Source organism: Coregonus clupeaformis, chromosome 40, assembly GCF_020615455.1.
Source record: "Coregonus clupeaformis isolate EN_2021a chromosome 40, ASM2061545v1, whole genome shotgun sequence".
NCBI lineage: Eukaryota > Metazoa > Chordata > Actinopteri > Salmoniformes > Salmonidae > Coregonus > Coregonus clupeaformis.
This window is the reverse complement of record NC_059231.1, coordinates 26,358,710-26,381,697: the sequence shown is the minus strand read 5'-3', so window position 1 is coordinate 26,381,697 and position 22,988 is coordinate 26,358,710. Positions and strand designations below refer to the sequence as shown.

Here is a 22,988-nt window from a genome sequence, read left to right as displayed (position 1 = left end):
AATATCAGTCTGTCCTTTATGTTTTTCCTGGAGAGAATTAGCTTCCTCGCTGCCCATCTTGACACCAGGCCATCCTCCAAAAGTCTTCGCCTCACTGTGCGTGCAGATGCACTCACACCTGCCTGCTGCCATTCCTGAGCAAGCTCTGCACTGGTGGTGCCCCGATCCCGCAGCTGAATCAACTTTAGGAGATGGTCCTGGCGCTTGCTGGACTTTCTTGGGCACCCTGACGCCTTCTTCACAACAATTGAACCTCTCTCCTTGAGTTTCTTGATGATCCGATAAATGGTTGATTTAGGTGCAATCTTACTAGCAGCAATATCCTTGCCTGTGAAGCCCTTTTTGTGCAAAGGAATGATGACGGCATGTGTTTCCTTGCAGGTAATCATGGTTAACAGAGGAAGAACAATGATTTCAAGCACCACCCTCCTTTTAAAGCTTCCAGTCTGTTATTCTAACTCAATCAGCATGACAGAGTGATCTCCAGCCTTGTCCTCGTCAACACTCTCACCTGTGTTAATGAGAGAATCACTGACATGATGTCAGCTGTCCTTTTGTGGCAGGGCTAAAATGCAGTGGAAATGTTTTTTGGGGATTAAGTTCATTTTCATGGCAAAGAGGGACTTTGCAATTAATTGCAATTAATCTGATCACTCTTCATAACATTCTGGAGTATATGCAAATTGCCATCATAAAAACTGAGGCAGCAGACTTTGTGAAAATTAATATTTGGGTCATTCTCAAAACTTTTGACCACGACTGTACTGTAAACACAAGCCAATTTCATTCTACTAAATTATGCAAATGTCCTATAGACCGATAAGTATGACCAGTCAAATGTATTTCCATTGACTGGTATTTCCATCAATGAATAGGCTAAAAAGCATTATTTCTCAATGGTATTATTTCTTCTTCCCCCGGACAATTGGCCAATGGCAATTTTATTAATCAGCTTTTAAATATTTTTAATCGGCCAAAAAACGGCTATTACCCACTAACGAAAACCTTTTTTTTTTTTACTGGCAGTTTATAAATGCATTGGGGTGCATACTTTCTCTCTACATTCAGCTAGTAATAGGCTACATTTGGTTATTAATTAATTATGTATTAAAAACTGTATGATATAATTTAGCAATGTAAGACATTATTCTATTCTTTAGGCCTGTCATTTTAAGATGATTCTTTTTACATTTTAAAATAGACGTTGCCCCTTTAAGACAGACTGCTTTTCAAAAGAGATTCAGTTTCAATATCTCTACAGTAGGCTAGACAAGACAAATGGTAGATTTCTTTTTGTAGCTTTCTTTTTGTAGACTATCAACCATAGCCAGTAGACATTTTTTTCCAGTGATAAATAAGACAACTGAGATGGTAGCCTATGATTCAAAAAGTAAGCTATTAGGGATGTAACGATTCACCAATACGCATAGGTTCCCATTCAAATGTTTATGATATCAAGTGCATCAGTCCCCTGACCCCAATCCAAATGTAGCATGCATTGGCCAGAAAATCGATTCAAACATTACAAATCGCCAGTTCACAATTTATTTATTTCTCATATTAAATTCTTTCTACCTTCCAAAAATACAGTACCTCTCATCTTTTGTGTCGACTGATGTGTCTTCTCCTTCAGTGTTGAACTGCATGTAACTGTGTTGACAGTCATTGATCTACAAGTCATTTTGTATGCCGAACAACCCCAGGCAAGCTTCGCGCGCTGACCAAAGCGAGGTAGGAGGCCTGTTCTTGATCTTGCACCTTCAGCATTCAAATTCTAAAATGGCGTGCATGATGTTGGTTTATTAGTTTAGTGACAACCTATGTAATTTGCTAGGTTATTGTTATCTATGCGCTGATGAAAATTGTGTTTTACCAGAATAAATGTAAGCTACCAGAGACACAACTCTCATCTGTCTATACCTGCTGAACGGGGCTTACAATAGGTTTTATTTTGTTGTTCAGGTTCACCATCAGAAATAGTTTTGCTTCAAACAATCAGTGTATATGGTCATTTTTAGATATACAGGATAAAGTTGATAATTTCATAACGAAGACAGCAATAGCTTTTGCGAGGCACACTGCATAGCTGAAGCAAGAGGAGAAGAGAAGATCACTCCGTAAAAACGTCCAAACGGTCAAAACCATTTGATTTTGAGATGGGGGTGAAATCCAAAGTGGTGCTATACAGTGGGGAAAAAAAGTATTTAGTCAGCCACCAATTGTGCAAGTTCTCCCACTTAAAAAGATGAGAGAGGCCTGTAATTTTCATCATAGGTACACGTCAACTATGACAGACAAAATGAGAAAAAAAATCCAGAAAATCACATTGTAGGATTTTTTATGAATTTATTTGCAAATTATGGTGGAAAATAAGTATTTGGTCAATAACAAAAGTTTCTCAATACTTTGTTATATACCCTTTGTTGGCAATGACACAGGTCAAACGTTTTCTGTAAGTCTTCACAAGGTTTTCACACACTGTTGCTGGTATTTTGGCCCATTCCTCCATGCAGATCTCCTCTAGAGCAGTGATGTTTTGGGGCTGTCGCTGGCAACACAGACTTTCAACTCCCCTCCAAAGATTTTCTATGGGGTTGAGATCAGGAGACTGGCTAGGCCACTCCAGGACCTTGAAATGCTTCTTACGAAGCCACTCCTTCATTGCCCGGGCGGTGTGTTTGGGATCATTGTCATGCTGAAAGACCCAGCCACGTTTCATCTTCAATGCCCTTGCTGATGGAAGGAGGTTTTCACTCAAAATCTCACGATGCATGGCCCCATTCATTCGTTCCTTTACACGGATCAGTCGTCCTGGTCCCTTTGCAGAAAAACAGCCCCAAAGCATGATGTTTCCACCCCCATACTTCACAGTAGGTATGGTGTTCTTTGGATGCAACTCAGCATTCTTTGTCCTCCAAACACGACGAGTTGAGTTTTTACCAAAAAGTTCTATTTTGGTTTCATCTGACCATATGACATTCTCCCAATCCTCTTCTGGATCATCCAAATGCACTCTAGCAAACTTCAGACAGGCCTGGACATTTACTGGCTTAAGCAGGCGGACACGTCTTGCACTGCAGGATTTGAGTCCCTGGCGGCGTAGTGTGTTACTGATGGTAGGCTTTGTTACTTTGGTCCCAGCTCTCTGCAGGTCATTCACTAGGTCCCCCGTGTGGTTCTGGGATTTTTGCTCACCGTTCTTGTGATCATTTTGACCCTACGGGGTGAGATCTTGCGTGGAGCCCCAGATCGAGGGAGATTATCAGTGGTCTTGTATGTCTTCCATTTCCTAATAATTGCTCCCACAGTTGATTTCTTCAAACCAAGCTGCTTACCTATTGCAGATTCAGTCTTCCCAGCCTGGTGCAGGTCTACAATTTTGTTTCTGGTGTCCTTTGTCAGCTCTTTGCTCTTGGCCATAGTGGAGTTTGGAGTGTGACTGTTTGAGGTTGTGGACAGGTGTCTTTTATACTGATAACAAGTTCAAACAGATGCCATTAATACAGGTAACGAGTGGAGGACAGAGGAGCCTCTTAAAGAAGAAGTTACAGGTCTGTGAGAGCCAGAAATCTTGCTTCTTTGTAGGTGACCAAATACTTATTTTCCACCATAATTTGCAAATAAATTCATAAAAATCCTACAATGTGATTTTCTGGATTTTTTTATCTCAATTTGTCTTTCATAGTTGACGTGTACCTATGATGAAAATTACAGGCCTCTCTCATCTTTTTAAGTGGGAGAACTTGCACAAATAGTGGCTGACTAAATACTTTTTTGCCCCACTGTATATTTATTGGCTATGTCATAGCTACAGTTGAAGTCAGAAGTTTACATACACCTTAGCCAAATACATGTAAACTCAGTTTTTCACAATTCCTGACATTTAATCCTAGTAAAAATTCCCTGTTTTAGGTCAGTTAGGATCACCACTTTATTTTAAGAATGTGAAATGTCAGAATAATAGAAGAGAGAATGATTTATTTCAGCTTTTATTTCTTTCAACACATTCCCAGTGGGTCAGAAGTTTACATACACTCAATTAGTATTTGGTAGCATTGCCTTTAAATTGTTTAACTTGTGTCAAACGTTTCGGGTAGCCTTCCACAAGCTTCCCACAATAAGTTGGGTGAATTTTGGCCTATTCCTCCTGACAGAGCTGGTGTAACTGAGTCAGGTTTGTAGGCCTCCTTGCTCGCACACGCTTTTTCAGTTCTGCCAACAAATTTTCTATAGGATTGAGGTCAGGGCTTTGTGGTGGCCACTCCAATACCTTGACTTTGTTGTCCTTAAGCCATTTTGTCACAACTTTGGCAGTATGCTTGGGGTCATTGTTCATTTGGAAGACCCATTTGCGACCAAGCTTTAACTTCCTGACTGATGTTTTGAGATGTTGCTACAATATATCCACATAATTTTCCTTCCTCATGATACTAGCTATTTTGTGAAGTGCACCTGTCCCTCCTGCAGCAAAGCACCCCCACAGCATGATGCTGCCACCCCCGTGCTTCACTGTCGGGATGGTGTTCTTCAGCTTGCAAGCCTTCCCCTTTTTCCTCCAAACATAACAATGGTCATTATGGCCAAACAGTTATATTTTTGTTTCATCAGACCAGAGGACAATTCTCCAAAAAGTACGATCTTTGTTACCATGTGCAGTTGCAAACCGTAGTCTGGCTTTTTTATGGCGGTTTTGGAGCAGTGGCTTCTTCATTGCTGAGCGGCCTTTCAGGTTATGTCGATATAGGACTCGTTTTATTGTGGATATAGATACTTTTGTACCTGTTTCCTCCAGCATCTTCACAAGGTCCTTTGCTGTTGTTCTGGGATTGATTTCCACTTTTCGCACCAAAGTACGTTCATCTCTAGGAGACAGAACACGTCTCCTTCCTGAGTGGTATGACGGCTGCGTGGTCCCATGGTGTTTATACTTGCGTACTACTGTTTGTACAGATGAACGTGGTCCCTTCAGGCGTTTGGAAATTGCTCCCAAGAATGAACCAGACTTGTGGAGGTCTACAATTTTTTGTCTTGGCTGATGTCTTTTGATTTTCCCATGATGTCAAGCAAAGAGGCACTGAGTTTGAAGGTAGGCCTTGAAATACATCCACAGGTACACCTCCAATTGACTCAAATGATGTCAATTAGCCTATCAGAAGCTTCTAAAGCCATGACATGGAATTGTGTCAACTTATTGTATGTAAACTTCTAACCCACTGGAATTGTGATACAGTGAATTATAAGTGAAATAATCTGTCTGTAAACAATTGTTGGAAAAATTACTTCTGCCAAAACTATAGTTTGTTAACAAGAAATTTGTGGAGTGGTTGAAAAACAAGTTTTAATGACTCCAACCTAAGTGTATGTAAACTTTCGACTTCAACTGTAATTTGTAAACAATAAATATTGATACATTACTAGCTCAAACGCTTAATCTGCAAAAATGACAAGTTAATTAGTGGGTGTTGGTGATTTAAGAACCAAAGTGGGGGGGACAAAAAACATAGGCTTCATTGCCCCCCTAATCTGATAGTGGTAGTGGGGTGGTAGATGCCTAGTCTCCTTTATGGCTCAATTCAGGTGCCTTCATAGTACAAACAGTGAGGGAAAAAAGTATTTGATCCCCTGCTGATTTTGTACGTTTGCCCACTGACAAAGAAATGATCAGTCTATAATTTTAATGGTAGGTTTATTTGAACAGTGAGAGACAGAATAACAACAAAAAAATCCAGAAAAACGCATGTCAAAAATGTTATAAATTGATTTGCATTTTAATGAGGGAAATAAGTATTTGACCCCCTCTCAATCAGAAAGATTTCTCGCTCCCAGGTGTCTTTTATACAGGTAACGAGCTGAGATTAGGAGCACACTCTTAAAGGGAGTGCTCCTAATCTCAGTTTGTTACCTGTATAAAAGACACCTGTCCACAGAAGCAATCAATCAATCAGATTCCAAACTCTCCACCATGGCCAAGTGGAGAAGCAGAAATAGAGAGAGAGAGCGATTTCGTCATTTTTTTTCACTTTCAGTTTCACTTACATAGCTAGCAAATGCAGCTAGCTAGTTTAGCCTACTGAAACACCCTGCTCAAACAGAGGGATGCTATGTTAGCTAGCTGGCTATGACTTTCCAACACAACACTGGAACTCTTCCAAGTCAAGGTAAGCTTTTGGTATTACTAATTTATTGCCACTGGGGCCCGCCGGTGTAACTGCTTACTGACTGACTGTAACATTATTGCATGATTGTAGCCGGTTTACTAACTCATTAGTTCTATTAGCTCTGCTGACTATGACGTTACTTTAGCTAATATGGTGAAAACGATGTAGGCTGTGTGTAGCGGTTTGGCTTGGAAATGTTTTTTCACCTGGTCACATACAACTGATGTGTTGTGCATTGAAGTCCACAAGTGAAGGGAAGAGGTGAGAGAAGGAGAGCGCATAGGGCGTGGCTGCCATGAAAGTGAACTGTGTTTACGCGTGATCAGGGGTGTATTCATTCCGCCGATTCTGTTGAAAGATGTTTCTTAAACGGAAGCAAACGGAACAAAACGGGGATAAACATACCTGAATGTGTCCAACAGAAACTCTTGTTTGCAACTGTTGGACCAATGATTACACCCTATATTAGATAGATGCAGACAAGAGTGTGCAAGGCAGTACTGAATGTCAATGTGTCACTGTTTGTCACCTCAAATTTGTCTCTTGACCTGTGTCCACCTACATTTGAAACTTTCATTCATAGGCTAGATTGTAGCAACCTCATGATGGGTATAGGGACATTTTGAGTATCATGTAGTAGCCTAAACCTATCGATGTTACATTGAACTGGGTGAATGGAATATGAATGAGAGACATCTGATATGCTGTAATAGAAATAAGGCCATGCTCATGAAAAAAAATTTGTCCTGCCTCATCTTAAACGGCACTGACCGCCACTGCTACAGACACCTCCCCTTTATTTTATTTATTTTATATTTTTATTTAACCTTTATTTAACCAGTTAAGCCAGTTGAGAACAAGTTCTCTTTACAACTGCAACCTGGCCAAGATAAAGCAAAGCAGTGCGATAAAAACAACAAACACAGAGTTACACATGGAATAAACAAAACGTACAGTCAATAACACAATAGGAAATCTATATACAGTGTGTGCAAATGTAGTAAGTTATGGAGGTAAGGCAATAAATAGGCCATAGTGGGCAAAATAATTACAATTTAGTATTAACACTGGAGTGATAGATGTGCAAATAGAGATACTGGGGTGCAAAAGAGCAAAATAAATAACAATATAGGGATGAAGTAGTTGGGTGGGCTAATTTCAGATGGGCTGTGTACAGGTGCAGTGATCGGTAAGGTGCTCTGACAACTGATGCTTAAAGTTAGTGAGGGAGATAAGAGTCTCCAGCTTCAGAGATTTTTGCAATTCGTTCCAGTCATTGGCAGCAGAGAACTGGAAGGAATGGCGGCCAAATGAGGTGTTGGCTTTGGGGATGACCAGTGAGATATACCTGCTGGAGCGCAGACTACGGGTGGGTGCTGCTATGGTGACCAATGAGCTAAGATAAGGCGGGGATTTGCCTAGCAGTGATTTATAGATGGCCTGGAGCCAGTGGGTTTGACGAACATGTAGTGAGGACCAGCCAACAAGAGCGTACAGGTCACAGTGGTGGGTAGTGTATGGGGCTTTGGAGACAAAACGGATGGCACTGTGATAGACTACATCTAATTTGCTGAGTAGAGTGTTGGAGGCTATTTTGTAAATGACATCGCCGAAGTCAAGGATCGGTAGGATAGTCAGTTTTACGAGGGCATGTTTGGCAGCATGAGTGAAGGAGGCTTTGTTGCGAAATAGGAAGCTGATTCTAGATTTAACTTTGGAGATTGGAGATTCTTAATGTGAGTCTGGAAGGAGAGTTTACAGTCTAACCAGACACCTAGGTATTTGTAGATGTTAAATATGAGAGTCACAAGTGCGCATCTGGCATTGAAGGAGGTAGTGTCATGATGCGTTCGTAACCAAGTGGGAATTTACCACATACAACTGGGAAAAATCTACTTGAACGGCCCTCAAGCTGGTAATTACCAATGGGAAGTTGTCTATTATTCTGAGCACCCACTTCTCCCACATGGTGACCTCTGACGTTACCTTTTAAGGAAATGGCCCCTAAAACAGCATTTTCGGCAGTAAAATGCAACAACAAAACAATATTTATAAAACGCTATCTATTAATATGGTTTTTGAAATCTAGAATTTGTTTAGAAGCATGATAGAGGTACTTTTAGTTTATGGTTGACACAGCTTGTTTGCCATTAGCCAATCAGCATTTCTCAACAAGTTCAAATCACTTAAAAGCATCCGACTGGCATTTAAGACTTCACAACTGTTGTGAATGCTGAACATTGTGAATGGCATTTAATTTTTGCGCTGTACCCGAACCGAACCGTGACCCCAAAATCGCAATAGGTATAGAACTGTGGGTTTGGTGAACCGTTACACCCCTAACACACATACACACACACACACTGAAGTCAGATCAGACAGATCCAGCTCAGGAGCTCCATCAGCATCGTATCGCATCGAACCGAATCGCATCGATTTCAAACTAAAATGTCCTGTATCGTATCGGAGCCCATGTATCTAGAAAAGTATCAAATCATCTTAAAAGGGAAAGATGCACATCCCTATAAGTTACTTCATCTAACATATCCAGGGAATGCATGATTGATATTTTGATGTCGAAATAGGATCCAGAATTATCAGATTTATTTTTGGACATCTTTGTGCATATTGGCCGAGGCTATATTATTCACCACCTGAGGAAGTGGGAACTCAAAACACTTAGCTAGATTGGCAACTTTAAATATGAGCATGTTGCTAGATAGCTAATTGTAGGCTAATTGATTAATCTATCAGTAAATGTAATGTCCTACAAAAACTTTCCAGCGCTAGGCCTATACAGGCTACTTGATGTAGGCCTATTCACCACAAATGGCGCACTCCGTTCCACGGGACTCATTAAACCCATATACTATGTAGCACAGGAGGTTGGTGGCACCTTAATTGGGGAGAACAGGCTCGTGGTAATGGCTGGAGCGGAATAGGTGGAATGGTATCAAATAAATCAAACACATGGTTTCCACGTGTTTGATGCCATTCCATTTGCTCCATTCCGGCAATTATTATGAGCCGTTCTCCCCTCAGCAGCCTCCTGTGCTGTGTAGCCCACTCCAGTTGTAAAGTAGTGCTATGAACTCAATATTGAGAGGTGAGAAATAAATTATATAATATACTCACAGCAAGCCGTGGCTATCCTCTCTGTAACTAGAACAACAGAAGTTTCTTTGAAAACTGCCTTTTTTCCCGCAATTGCATTTTGAGCAACGGTCATATTGTTGTGCTTATTAGAATGCACCTCTCTCCTCCTCCGTGCACAAGGGAGTGGCTCACTCACACAGCAGCCAATAGCGAAACAGGGACATTTCTGATCAATTGCAAATTACTGTTTGTTTCACTGGCAACCTAGCGACCAATAAAATATTGGTTTCGCACTGGCAAGTCAAATGTTCGCAAATGCGAGTGTGTGTTTGTTTGTGTATGTGTCCATGCTAACGTGTGTTTCTAAGGGACTGAGAGTGTTTAAGGAGAGAGCAGGGGTAATGGTCCGTAAGTGAGGACAGTAGCTATGAGTACAGGCCTGAGGTCAGCAGCACTACACTGCTGCGTATATGAACACATTGTGGTCACAGTGGCCCTACACACTCACTCAGCCATGGAAATCATTATAGAGACTACTCTCTTGGCTACAACAGAGGAATCTGCAGCCCTTAAACTATATTACATTACAGGGTACAGATGGACTGGTTCCAATGTCCTTAGATAACCTCCTTTGCCCTCCGATCTCTTTCCCTATGTGACCTCTGATCTGATAGGATAGATTACTCTAATATGGTAGAGCCCCTACTCTTAGCCTAGGTGGCATTTCCACCACGAATCCTGTTGTGGTCGGTCAGTGGGTGTCACTGACCTCTCGCGGTCCTGCTCCAGTAGACAGGTGAGGTCGTCGCTGCGCTGCAGGAGGGCACGGTGCTGCTGGTCCTGCTCCTCCAGCCTGCAGAGGGCACCACTGTGGGAGCACTCCACCTGCAGCAGCTGCTCCAGCATCCGCCTGTAGCTCTGCTTTCCAGTCTCCACCAGCCGGTCCAGCTAACACAGAGAGAGAAAGGGACATGAAGACAGGGCTGAAGACTCCGTGGCTCTAATTGCGTTGTTGGAAACGGGCAATGGGTCAATGGTTTATCATTAGCTATCTACTGCAAAACCCATGCCTCAAAGCCTATACAAGCCTAAGTGTGACTGGTGGTTTTAATAGAGACAGTGGCTGTGTTTTCAATCTTAGTGTTTATCTCCTGTTACTTCAGCCATGGGTTTCTCGTAGACATCCTGCTGTGGGGCCTCCTGGGCCTCAGAAGCCTGGGCCTGGAGTGAGTCTCTTTGCAGGGCCCGTAGCACCTCTCCTGGGGTAACAAAGCCATACTGAGCCTCCACCAGAGCCAGATCCATCTTCTCTGCTTTCAGGACTGCGATCACCTCGTCTCTGGCCTGGTAGGATGGACAGATAGAATAAAAAAGGAGGGATGAAGAATGATAGAGATGAAAAAGAGATTGCACTCCCAAGTCTTTCCTATACAGCTACGGTGTAGGCTGTGTGTGTGTCACGCTCTGCGAGGCATGTCTAGGAGGGTTTTACTCATGGTTTTAGTTACAGTCACAATAGGCTCCTCTGTTAGAGTCTGATTCATTCTGTCTCCTCTACAGCTCGTCTACAGCTGGGCTCAACTCTGTTTGGAGAAAATCTCCTATTGACGACGTCAATGTGCAATGTAACACTCGCATTTGTGCATATAAGGCTTTGGCACTAGTGTGGTTTTGAACATGGCCAAGTCTAAGCTATAGGCTACTAGCCCCGTACGACCATCCTGATCTCGTTATCTTACAGAGCACAGCGGATCAAACATCTACTATAAACCTAGTTCCAGAAGTACTAGAATACATCTGTTCTGTCCTGTCCTCACCTGCAGCTCTCCCTCCATTATACTGAGGAGGAACACAAGGTCATCCCTGGACAGGTCTTTCCCCCTCTCTCCCCCCATGCTGTCCCTCAGGACGGTGCCCTTGAGGGGGTCGAGGTGAGCCACAGAGTTCTGTGAACCGTCGCTGTTCCGGGCAGCCATGTTGGGGCTGTTGCTATGGGAACGCATCTGTGGATACACCTGGGAAGAAGAGCGAGGGAGATATTTATGGACATGGAGAGGTAGTACAAGAGTGGCAGAGAAGAATAGGGAGGTTAGTGCAGTGACAATGGATGGTGATATCATTTGAAGCTGAGCACTCAAATAGGCCTATTTCTTGTTTGAATTACATTTTACATTTTAGTCATTTAGCAGACGCTCTTATCCAGAGCAACTTACAGGAGCAATTAGGGTTAAGTGCCTTGTTCAAGGGCACATCGACAGATTTTTCACCTAGTCGGCTCGGGGATTAGAACCAGCGACCTTTCGGTTACTGGCACAACGCTCTTAACCACTAAGCTACCTGCCGCCCCCACATCAATCAATGAACAAGTGCTTTGTGTGTATCAGTTATATCTTTGATGACTATATTACAGCTAATGTAAACTGTTAGGCACCTTGTCATAACCAGCCGCCCAGGGCTAAAAAGATAGCTTTAGCATGTTTGCTTATGTTGCTTAAGTCACCCTTAGGACATCTCATAGTTTCTCTATTAGCACATAAATGACTGGGAGGTCTGGCTGACAGCTTGGCAAGCATAAGGAGCGTGCCAGAGACCAAGGGCTTAATTACTGACCATATGAGGAGATTAACCATGTGTGTGTGCGTCTATGTGTAGTGTGTGTGTTCTCAACACTGACAGGTTACAGCAACAGCAAACAATGCTGGTCCAACCGCAGAAGATCCTATTAAGTAGGATATCTAGGCCTAATAGTTTTAATACCCAGCCAAAGCATTCAAACTATATTCAGGACAGCTGTGTGTGTCCCAAACCTAGCCAGTAAGTGGGCACATACACAGAAAGCACACGTATGCATTATGCACACAAGATAGGCCTGCTAACACACATGCATGTACACAAACAAAAAAATACACTAGAAACAGGGCAAGTGTTTTCAGAGTTCTACAACAGTGAGAGATGAGTCAGATGTTCCAACACAAGAATGGGGGAGTGAGGATTTAGGCTACAGCTAGATGTTGACATCAAAACAGCCCATCTTTCTAAACAAGAGAAACACAGCTAGTACAGCAGGAACAAACCGAATGGTTTATAGGAAAGGTGGATTATAGGTTATAGGAAAGGTGGTTGTGTGTGTCTGCGTACGTGCGTGCGTGTGCGTGTGTGTCTGTGTGTGTGTGTCAGAGCTGTCTGTCTATCTGAGTTGTTATCCTCTCCGTATCAATTACTAAGACAGATGGAGCTATCTGGACAGAAAAGTCTAAATGGAATCTTTGAAACTTCCCAACTCTGACATCACCCCATTGAAATGTAAAAGGTTTAGGGTTAGGTAAGGGTTATGGTTAAGGTTAAGGTTAGGGTTAGGTAAGGGTTATGCTTAAAGTTAGGGTAAAGGTAGGGGTTAGGGTTATCGTTTAGGGTAGAGATGTCCCAAGGATCTCAGATAGCAGTAGCCCAATCTGGACTCCCTTTCCTTTCTGGCCTGCATCGCTCCACTCGTTTACTGGGATGGAAGGAATGATAAAGTAACACAGAGGCCTTTTATAAGGTCCCATTATTACAGCAAGGAATTCCAACCTACGACTCACAGCCGCAAACGTGAGCCCATAACACACACACATCCACACACACACACACACACACACACACACACACACACACACACACACAGGTACCATCTTGGAGGACACACACAGCTGAGGTCTACACACACACACACACACACACCACTCATGCCTACATTGTGAGCAGACATATTTTGAGGTTTTGAGCTGAACACCTTTACAGGGTATGATAATAGAAATGATATTGTGGGTTTATTTTGGCTGATATGTTCTACTGACTTGATCTTTGTTTTCCTTTGGACTAGTTCATGTTCTCTTGTCCCGTCCATCCTGCTAGCCACTACGTGCACTTCTCTGTTACCTATGCCTAATGATGACAGACACTTAGGTCTGCATGCACACACAGCACTTAAGCTAGGCCTAAGTGCTCATCTGAACACACTCACAGATATGCACTCATGCTTACACACTTATGGACATAGGCTTAATCTCTTAGACAAATGTAGACTAATTTGCGCATACACAACACACACCTAATTGTAAGTGCCCAGTACATGTCCAGTGTCAGCGCCGGTCATAGACCCAGTTGAGGGCTTTCCCTTGGAAAACAGACTGGCAGCGCCATGTGCCCATTGGCTCCTTGGGGTATTTTCTTAACCATAGAGAGCTGCCCGCGTCTCGCCTGTCTGCCCCGTCTACACGGAAGGGCACCAGCTGCCCCGGGATACAAAATAATTAACACATCGAAATGAAAACATGGTCACAAGTGTGTACACACATGCTTTCACCACCCACCCATTACATACCTCAGATATTGTACATGGTGATACACTCACACACACTGCCCTCTTATTAAATATCACCTCTAACCCAGATGCCATCTTAAAGCTTGATTAATATAAAAATGACTTCAGTCTATGAATGCACATTTATTCACTGACATTCTGAACCATGTTATATAACCATTAAGCTAATAAACCATGAAGAGGTTTATATATGTTTAATAAACCATTAATAAAAGGCTGAGAAAGGGCCTGACTTGTCCAACCTGTGTCTACCCATTCACTCCCAATAGCCCGATAATATCCACCTGTTGTGGGAGGCCTAGGTTCAGATGAAGGTTCCCTCCTACTCAGGTTAGGTGGCTAGGTGCCACGGTCATTAAGGTTATGCCCTACGGTGGTCTCTTCCTAGGGAGGGTGACTGGGTAGGTGGGTGATTCTCAAGAAACTGGCATTTGACATACAACTTTTTCACAAAAGAAAGCAACACATTATCCACCATAATTCCTATTGGATCACTAAAATCTGTATTTATATATTTCATAATTATGTTTATTGATCAGATATTATGCACTTTACCACAATTTCCACAACTACCAATGCAGAAATTCTCATTACCGCAACAGTTTTCGAAGTCCCGAAAAGTTGCAAACAAATCCATTTCTAATATATTTTTTTACATTGTCATCTAATGAAAAGGCCTCAGTTCAACATAACACTGAAAACAAATATATTTTAAAGTAAATTATTACAATGTTTTTGTAATTTCTCATTACTGCAACACACAATCTTTTCTGAATCTTGGTTTTTGTCAATGACTTGTGTATACATGTTTATTTTATGTACACGTTTAGATAGAGAACAAAAGGCACCCTATCAGATTAAGCCCAAATTACTTAAGTATACATTTCCTTTTTCCTAATATTTCCTAAATATTGGTGCATTACGGTAATGATAAGTAGGTTTCGGAGATGAGAATGCATGTTTCGGTAATGAATGTTGCATAGTTTGCCATTGAAAAAATACTGAGCACTATTAGAGATTTAGTAATGAGTGTTGCATAGTTTGCCATTTAAAAAATACTGAGCTCTATTAGAGATTTAATAACCCAATAAATCATCAAACTATGTCATTTGTTAATCCCAAATTACTTGAACAAAGGCACTGACAGACAGCTTGCGGTGGGCAGGGTGGCTCATTCATATTCAATGAAGCCTAGGCGGGGGGAAATTCTATCCAGGCAGAGCGGTCGGCGTTGCTTGTGCAAGTGAAGGCCGATCAAGCGAGGTGGAGAAAATATAAATTACATTTACATTTAAGTCATTTAGCAGACGCTCTTATCCAATCTGTTCTATTTCTGAAGTGGTGCCGTCGTTGTTGACCAATCACAGGAGAAACCGTAGCCTGAGCTATGATACGTCAGCATGTATGTGTATTGCCCACTCTAGCTAACTAGCTGGCTAACACACTCAGTTTAAAGAGCCATGTTTAACAATATAAATAATTGTTTTCTAATGTATTTTGGGATTCATCATTTCTGTTGCATGTAAAAAAAAAATTATGCATGATTATGGTGTTATAACGATTCACTTTTCACGTGTCGATAATGTTTGTTTATTTGATCTTAATGCAATTTACTAAAATACTAAAATATTATTTTAGCATAAGTATAAGTACTGTAATTATGTATTTTCAAAAATCCAACGTTTTTTTTACAAGTAATACTGTTGTATTAGGACATGGATATGTGTGGTTCTAAGGTATTTTAGATTATTTCTAAATTGAATAAAGATCATATGGGCAAATGGCATAACATGATATGCCTATGGAGTATCTAAATATGTGGGATATGGACCAAAAACTTTATTGGGATATCAAACAACAGTATAGTTAAGTGCTAAAACAGGTACACATGTCAAAATGGGTGATATCCTCATTTAGGTGGCGGGGTTGCTCCTTGCTGAAACACAAACTCCAGATTGTGGCTTTAAGTAAATTAAATGGGGTTTATACACCCATATTTCTTGACAACCCCTACTTAATAAAATAACTGATGTTTTACCAAATCTATACATTAGGTGTAAGCAGTGCTAGTAAATAATTAAAGTTACCAGCACAGCACACCCATTGACTACGCATTAGTATTAGCTTAGTGTCATTAACGAAATTAAGGTTCTCATTACCAAAACGGACCTAAAGATTATGCAGTAATGAGAAATGTGTGTTTCGTTAATGAGGCCTTAGCTCAATCTGCAAGTAATAGGTGACAGCCATAATAACTCAGCAAACAATTGATCACATCACTAAAGCCCATTCATGCCTCCATGTTGGTAAGGTAATGGTTCTCTAAGTTATTCCCAATTTGATATTTTTCATCATTTCGGTAATGAGAAGGTCAAGTGTAATAAAGGGGGTGTTTCAGAATAAGATCCTCATTCTGAAGGCATATAAGTGAAGAAATTAAAGGAACTAAGGACTACTACTCTAGATGATGCATCATGGGTGAATAAAACTTTATTTAAAAAAATTATTGGAGTTTTTAAAGCAACTTGAAAAAGTGTTACGGTAAAGTGTTTTTACATAATAAATATTATAGTTTAATATAAAATTCAACTAGTATACAATTTTTATGATTTATGGACAAATTACAGTAACATATTTGGTGTTTTATTCAAATAGGTTAGGTTTTTCTAAAGTAAAATTGTATAAAATTATCAGAGAATCCGGACGCATTTCGGTAATGAGAATTTGGGGAGAATTTATTTATTTATTTATTATTTATTTATTTAGAATAAGACACTGTGCCATAAACTAAAGTAGGTATGTTAGTCTTCAGAATGATAGTTAATTGTTGCAGATACATCATGTTTTTTAAATTCAATTTGCTACTGCCATGGTTAAAACTGGTTTCATGAGGATCACCCAGGTTCCCTCTGCCAGTTTTCTCATCAACTCCTCACTAAATGGACTACAGGAAAAGGAGGACCGAGCACGCCCCCATTCTCATCGACAGGGCTGTAGTGGAGCAGGTTGAGAGCTTCAAGTTCCTTGGTGTCCACATCACCAACAAACGATCATGGTCCAAACACACCAAGACAGTCGTGAAGAGGGCACGACAAAGCCTATTCCCCCTTAGGAGACTGAAATGATTTGGCATGGGTCCTCAGATCCTCAAAAAGTTCTACAGCTGCACCATCGAGAGCATCCTGACTGGTTGCATCACTGCCTGGTATGGCAACTGCTCGTCCTCCGACCGCAAGACACTACAGAGGGTAGTGAGTACGGCCCAGTACATCACTGGGGCCAAGCTTCCTGCCATCCAGGACCTCTATAGGCGGTGTCAGAGGAAGGCCCTAAAAATTGCCAAAGACTCCATTCACCCTAGTCATAGACTGTTCTCTCTGCTACTGCACGGCAAGCGGTACCAGAACGCCAAGTCTAGGTCCAAAAGGCTTCTTAACAGCTTCTACCCCCAAGCCATAAGACTCATGAACAGCTAATCAAATGGCTACCCAGACTATTTGAATTGCCCCCCCCACCCCCTCTTTTACGCTGCTGCTACTCTCTGTTTATTATCTATGCATAGTCACTTTACCTCTACCAACATGTACATATTACCTCAATTACCTCGACCAACCTGTAACCCCGCACATTGACTCAGTACCAGTACCCCCTGTATATAGCCTCGCTACTGTTATTTTACTGCTGCTCTTTAATTATTTGTTATTTTTCTATTTATCTTCTTTTTTCTTTTTACATATCTATTTTTTTACTGCATTGTTGGTTAAGGGCTTGTAAGTAAGCATTTCACTGTAAGGTCTACACCTGTTGTATTTGGCGCATGTGACAAATACAATTTGATTTGATTTGAAATGGGGGGGAAACTGTCATCACCACCCCTTCCTTTATCCTCTCCTCTGTTAGAAAATGACTCAGTTACCTCTTTCTCAGCATGAGAGTTCTTCACTTTTTTTCTCTCCTCGCTCTCTCTTTCTGCTTCTATGGAGGGCTAGTAAATGTGCCAGACATATTGGAACAGTTGTGCAGTAGAGAAGGGGTTCCCAAACATTTTAACTTGGGCCCCCCTTCCAGCATTGGGAAGCATCCCGCACCCCCCCCTGCGCCACGTCTATTTCTATAGGCACAAACTGTTCACACCCCTCTTGTTGGTGGAGAGAATTTTGCAGGTTTAAAGCTTATTTCCTGCAATTCTACACATTTTGTCATGGCGTGGCAAGAAAATGTGGCAGTTTTAAAGCAAATATTGTGCAATTCTATACATTTTGCCATGTATAATGTGTATTCATGTGATATTTCAGTGACAAAAAAAATACAACAATATCTATGTGCTAAAAAACCTAAATGAAAAAATGTTAGCTGACATGGGCTCGTTGATCTGGACATTTCTGACAAGTTATAAATAGCTCTCTAAGGTATGCAATGACTAACATGACAAGAGGAACTGATGATGCACTACCCAATTTTGAAATTGCACCTTGTGCATTCTACTATTAAAACTTTCAAGAGTAAGTTTAAAGCTGGACTGAGTTCCTTTAAAATAAAAGGGGGGGACCCACAGTTTGGGAACCGCTGCAGCAGAGCAGCTGTTTGGAACAACACTCTTGGTTCCAGATACAGTTCTAGAACCCAACAGCACCTTTGGTTCCAAGAGCAGGAGTTCTAGAACACAACAACACATTCGGTTCCAAGAGCAGAATTTCCAGAACCCAACAACAGTCGTTGTTCCAGGATCTCGAATATTCAGAAGCAACACAACAAAGGGAAAATCATGGCCCTCCCAACTTTACAATAATTCTTGCATATTTAGTAAACACTTGCTGCAGTCATGCAGATTAGGAAACGTTCATCCTGTATGATTTGTTCACATGAAATTGTATGAATCATGAAGGCTATTAACTTAAAATAAGTCGGTGTACAATTATTTAGGCCGAGTTTCTATGCCATAAGTCTAGCACAATATATATTACATCAGGACTTGTTAAATCTGAGGCCAAGAACTTATCTTAATGAGGTTTTCTGCTGATTGTAAAACAGTTATATTAGTGACATGAGTCAGAGTTACGTTTCAGACAGCGAACCATTACCACAGAGATCAAAGGCTCAAGCAAATCTCAGCGCTGCTTTATACGCTGAGTCAGCTCTGATGGGAAAACAAAGCAAAGGAATTAGCTGCACCCTCGTGACCCTAATGAAGTCATATGTTGATATGTAGTGGAGCTTTTTATGCCTATGTTAATGTGGTTTATTATTCGGATCCATGGGAGTCTTAGGTTGGATCTCTAATACTCTATGCACATTCACTCAAGTTAGCTGACATCAAGTTAGGATTCAGCGGCCCTCAGAGAAGCAGGGTTTTATGGAATCTTGGGGGTGAGGTAGTTTTCACAGATATGAAGTTTTATAGTATCCTGTTCATGGTATGGCACCAGAGGAAAAAGTCATGAACAATAAAGTAAAAAAAAATATTTAACATTGAACATTGCACCTGTGACGGCTGTTTGTTATTAATGACACGCCTAACCGAGAATTAAAAACCTTTTTAAATATCCCCTTTTCTACTTCACTTCCCTTCGATCTTCTGAGGCATTTGTTTGAACTACTGTCAGAAAGTGTTAAATATTTAGGTTGGCCATCCTCGTCACCCTGCCTTCATCGCCACTGATAGCTGAAAGTACCAGATAGGTCTACTCTTCTCCACCATATTTCTATCACCTCTCCAATTCTTTCAAATTAGTGTGCATGAAGGAAAAGTTATTAGGAAATGGAGCTATTGGGATACAGTCCAGGAAATGTCTATGGTGAATGTTGTGAACCTTCTCCTACCTTTGAAACTGTATGCTAGAAAATCACAATTCATGGGACTTAACAAGCTGGCTGCCATTGTGATGAGTCACCTTGCACAAGAGGTTTGCTTTGTAGGTTTTAATAGTCTAATACTGTAAGATTGATCATTTGATACAATGGTTAGACACACTAAAGGCTTTTTACCGCTTATGAAACAGTTATTTGTGTAGTTTGTCTCTCTCTGTTTCTTGTCTTTGGAGCGTTCCCACTTCTGGCCTCTGGAGTTTCACACATGCATGGCTAGTGCTCCGTTCTCACATAATAATATTACTGATACAAATGAAATGTACCTTATTTATTGTTATTATTTTGGCAAAACTGCCCTGTCAGTGGGTAATATATATTTTTATGATTCCCAATAATTTTACTGGTTATTTTCTTGGCTGGATGCAGTCTCTTGGCTTTAAACATACTTAAAATCACTCTTTCCGACTGTAGACCTCTCTTTTTCCAAGTAGAGTATGCCTGTCAATCACAACAGCGTAAGATGGACTCAAGTGTGGAAAGAAAAGCAGAGTCCATGTGGATGTCAGTGTGATGTAATGAAATGTGGAGCGACGATATAAGATGGTGTGTGTGTCCTCTCCTGCAAAATTAAGATTGTACTAAGCTCTCTTGGCAGAAGGTCAATCTCTGGAAAGGGGAAGCATTTGAAATTCCACTGGTGTGTCTTTGTGCCTGTGTGTTTGCACACTCACATGTGAGACTGATGTGTATTTCTGTGAGATGGATACAGTATGCTTGCAAGGTAGAGTGAAGTTTGCAATTTGCACATATCACATTCACGCATGCACACACACACACACCTGTGTTTGCCATCCATCCACAGCCATCAGATCCTACATTCTTCTGGCATTGCTTCAGAGTGCTACAGAGATGATTGATAGAGAGAGGATGGAGTGATCCTAAACATCAGACACACACTACCTGTCAGGGGGAGAGAGGGAAAGTTTAAAGATGCGCTTTGGCCCTCATAGACACATGGATCTCACATGCAACCGTTCTGACATCACAGGTCAATGGTTTAATGACTCTGTACCACTGCATTGTGAAAAACCCAAAGCTTCTCATTCTGGATGTTACCACAAGAGAGGGGAAGAGAACCAGCTGGGAAATGACAGTCCACACACACACACACACACACACACACATACTTTATTTTCATTTAAGTAAGACATATTGGCAGTTACACAACACACACACTCACGTGCACAGAAGGAAGGGGTGAGGAGAGAATGTGATGTTCTTGTCCCTGTGGATATTAACCTCTGTCTTTGTTTAGAGAACATTGTGTCAAGTACAGTACAGTCACTCAGGGTTGATGGATATAAAGCCTTTAATGGGACATCAGCTTCATGCCTTTTATCTTCATCCCTTAAAACAAATAAAGAATAATTATTGATAATGATAGTTGTAATTGTCAAATAGCTGGAGTATTTTATATGTACGTTCAGTTTTAATTTCGCCATCACTGTCTGGGATTTACATGAGGTGATGTACAAGGGGAACTAGACTGGCCTGTATGTTTTTGCTGTGTTTATATATAGACTGTTTCTCTACGATCCTAATGGAACACTTTCTATACTATAATACTGTAAACCCCCAGAGTGCACTGTGGTCTTGCATGACATGCTTGTGGCTTTGGATCAGGAAATGTAGACATTAGCGAATCACTCCCCGGGGCAAGCACACACACACTACCACAATGGAGAGAGAGGGTCAACTTTATTTAGAATTATATGTGCTGGCTTAGTGGCCCTGAATAGTGCACACTCGGCTGCCAAAATAAATGTCAATACTCTAAACTCAAAAGAGTCTTATTCAGTATAAATCATTGGAGTGTTTTGACACTTGCCTGAATGAAAAGGCTTGCTTGAGTTCATTACCACCTCTCTGCTTAGCATGTGAAAGCTGAGATATGTTGGTCAATCCAATAGGCGGCAGTATTTAGCCTAGTATTCTGCCGTGGTGACACCAGTGACTGGAGAACTCTATCATCCACAGATCTAAATAGACCATAGGCTAGTGGTTGATCCATGTCACAGTGTGCAACCTGTGCTCCCTCCCCTTTCCTGAAACTGCTTGATTTCCTAACCCCCCATAAAATGTATTACTACCATTAAATCAAAGGAAAACAATCAACAAATGTGTTACCCCTTTCTACGGAAAGGGGGCCGAAAATGTTTCTTGACCTCATTCTATGAGCAGAACATCTCCCCTGACACATTTCATCAATCTGACTTCTTCCGCTGACTCAGACACTAAAGTGGTCGTTAACTTTGTGCTTATAGGAGGCTAAATTCAGTATTGATTTAACAATAACACATGTTCAATAGTGGTTTTAGGAGGAAGAAACAGCAGGCCTCAACATCACCAATATATCCTCGGACTGCAAAATAGGCCATTGCTACTTGACCTGGGATGAAGTATAGATTTTTGTACCACTTCAAATTGATTAAAAAGTCGGCTAGAATTTCTGAAACACAGAAACATGTTATTTTGCTGACCCGGAAGGTCAAAATGAACATGAACTATAATGAAAGAAGAGATTAGAAAACTCTATCTGGTCAAAATGGGCCTGAGGGGACATCATAGTGGTCAGTTTTAGCCTTCATAACTATCCCTGTACTAAGCTACTGACATACTAGTATCCAGGGGCGCAACTTTGGTTTCAGAAGTGGGGGGACATATATATATATATTTATTATTATTATTTTTATCCAGTTGGATAAACACTCCAAACAGCCTACCCGACCGCTCGGAGGCGTCCGCATGGTCTTAAAGCACACCATTGCCTTGTTTTCTATCACATTCCAATGATAAAACTGGAGGGGACATGTCCCCCCTGTCCCTAGTGAAAGTTGTTCCCCTGCTAGTATCCAAGTAAGCCAGGAGAGTGGAAGATGGAATTGTGTTGATGAGTTAGGCTTTATGGGTCTGTCTACAAACTAGGGTACCAGTGAGCATTTCTTGTGGTGGACAATTGTTTGGAGCTGTTACAAAGTCATTCATAATAATTAGCCTTTTTTTCACGTCAATACATTAAGATATAAAGGGGGGACATAGAAACATTCAATATAATTCATGAGTTGAATCAAAACCTATATTTAAACCCTTTCTCATGCTTGGAGTCTTCACAGATTTGGCAAAAATGTTGTGACATAAATCACTACCTTTCTTTCCTTACATTTGTGATACTGCTGTTTGTCGTTATATCATATACTAAGCATTTAACAATTGAATTACACATTGAACTTGATCCTGTAAAATTCCTAGATATTGCTCTCTGACTTTTTTTTGTATGGAGATCTCGGAAGTGTACTGTAACATCATAAAATGTTGCATCTCCCTATGTTATGGTGTGAAAACAGTTTTCATGGGCACAGATATCCAAAATAATGTATGGATTGCAAAATCGAATGCTTATAACTAAAAGAGTAACTTTAACAAGAAAAAAAAATCGATACTGTCAAAAATCGATACTGTCATTAACGGAGTTCTTCAATAATTATGCATAATAATTTAGTTGT

General features: G+C 41.0%; 1 protein-coding gene across 1 annotated transcript in view; it reads right to left on the bottom strand.

Moving 5' to 3' along the window:
- The window catches only part of LOC121571594 (filamin A-interacting protein 1-like), a 63,647-nt gene that overhangs the window by 22,312 nt on the left and 18,347 nt on the right, over nt 1-22,988 (bottom strand). Inside the window, exons 2-4 of the mRNA XM_041883144.2 lie at nt 11,072-11,269; nt 10,413-10,598; nt 10,024-10,202 (exon numbers count right to left, since the gene is read on the bottom strand). Coding sequence (XP_041739078.1) covers nt 10,024-10,202; nt 10,413-10,598; nt 11,072-11,257 — 551 coding nt within the window. The 5' untranslated portion in view covers nt 11,258-11,269. The remainder of the gene's footprint in view (nt 1-10,023; nt 10,203-10,412; nt 10,599-11,071; nt 11,270-22,988) is intronic.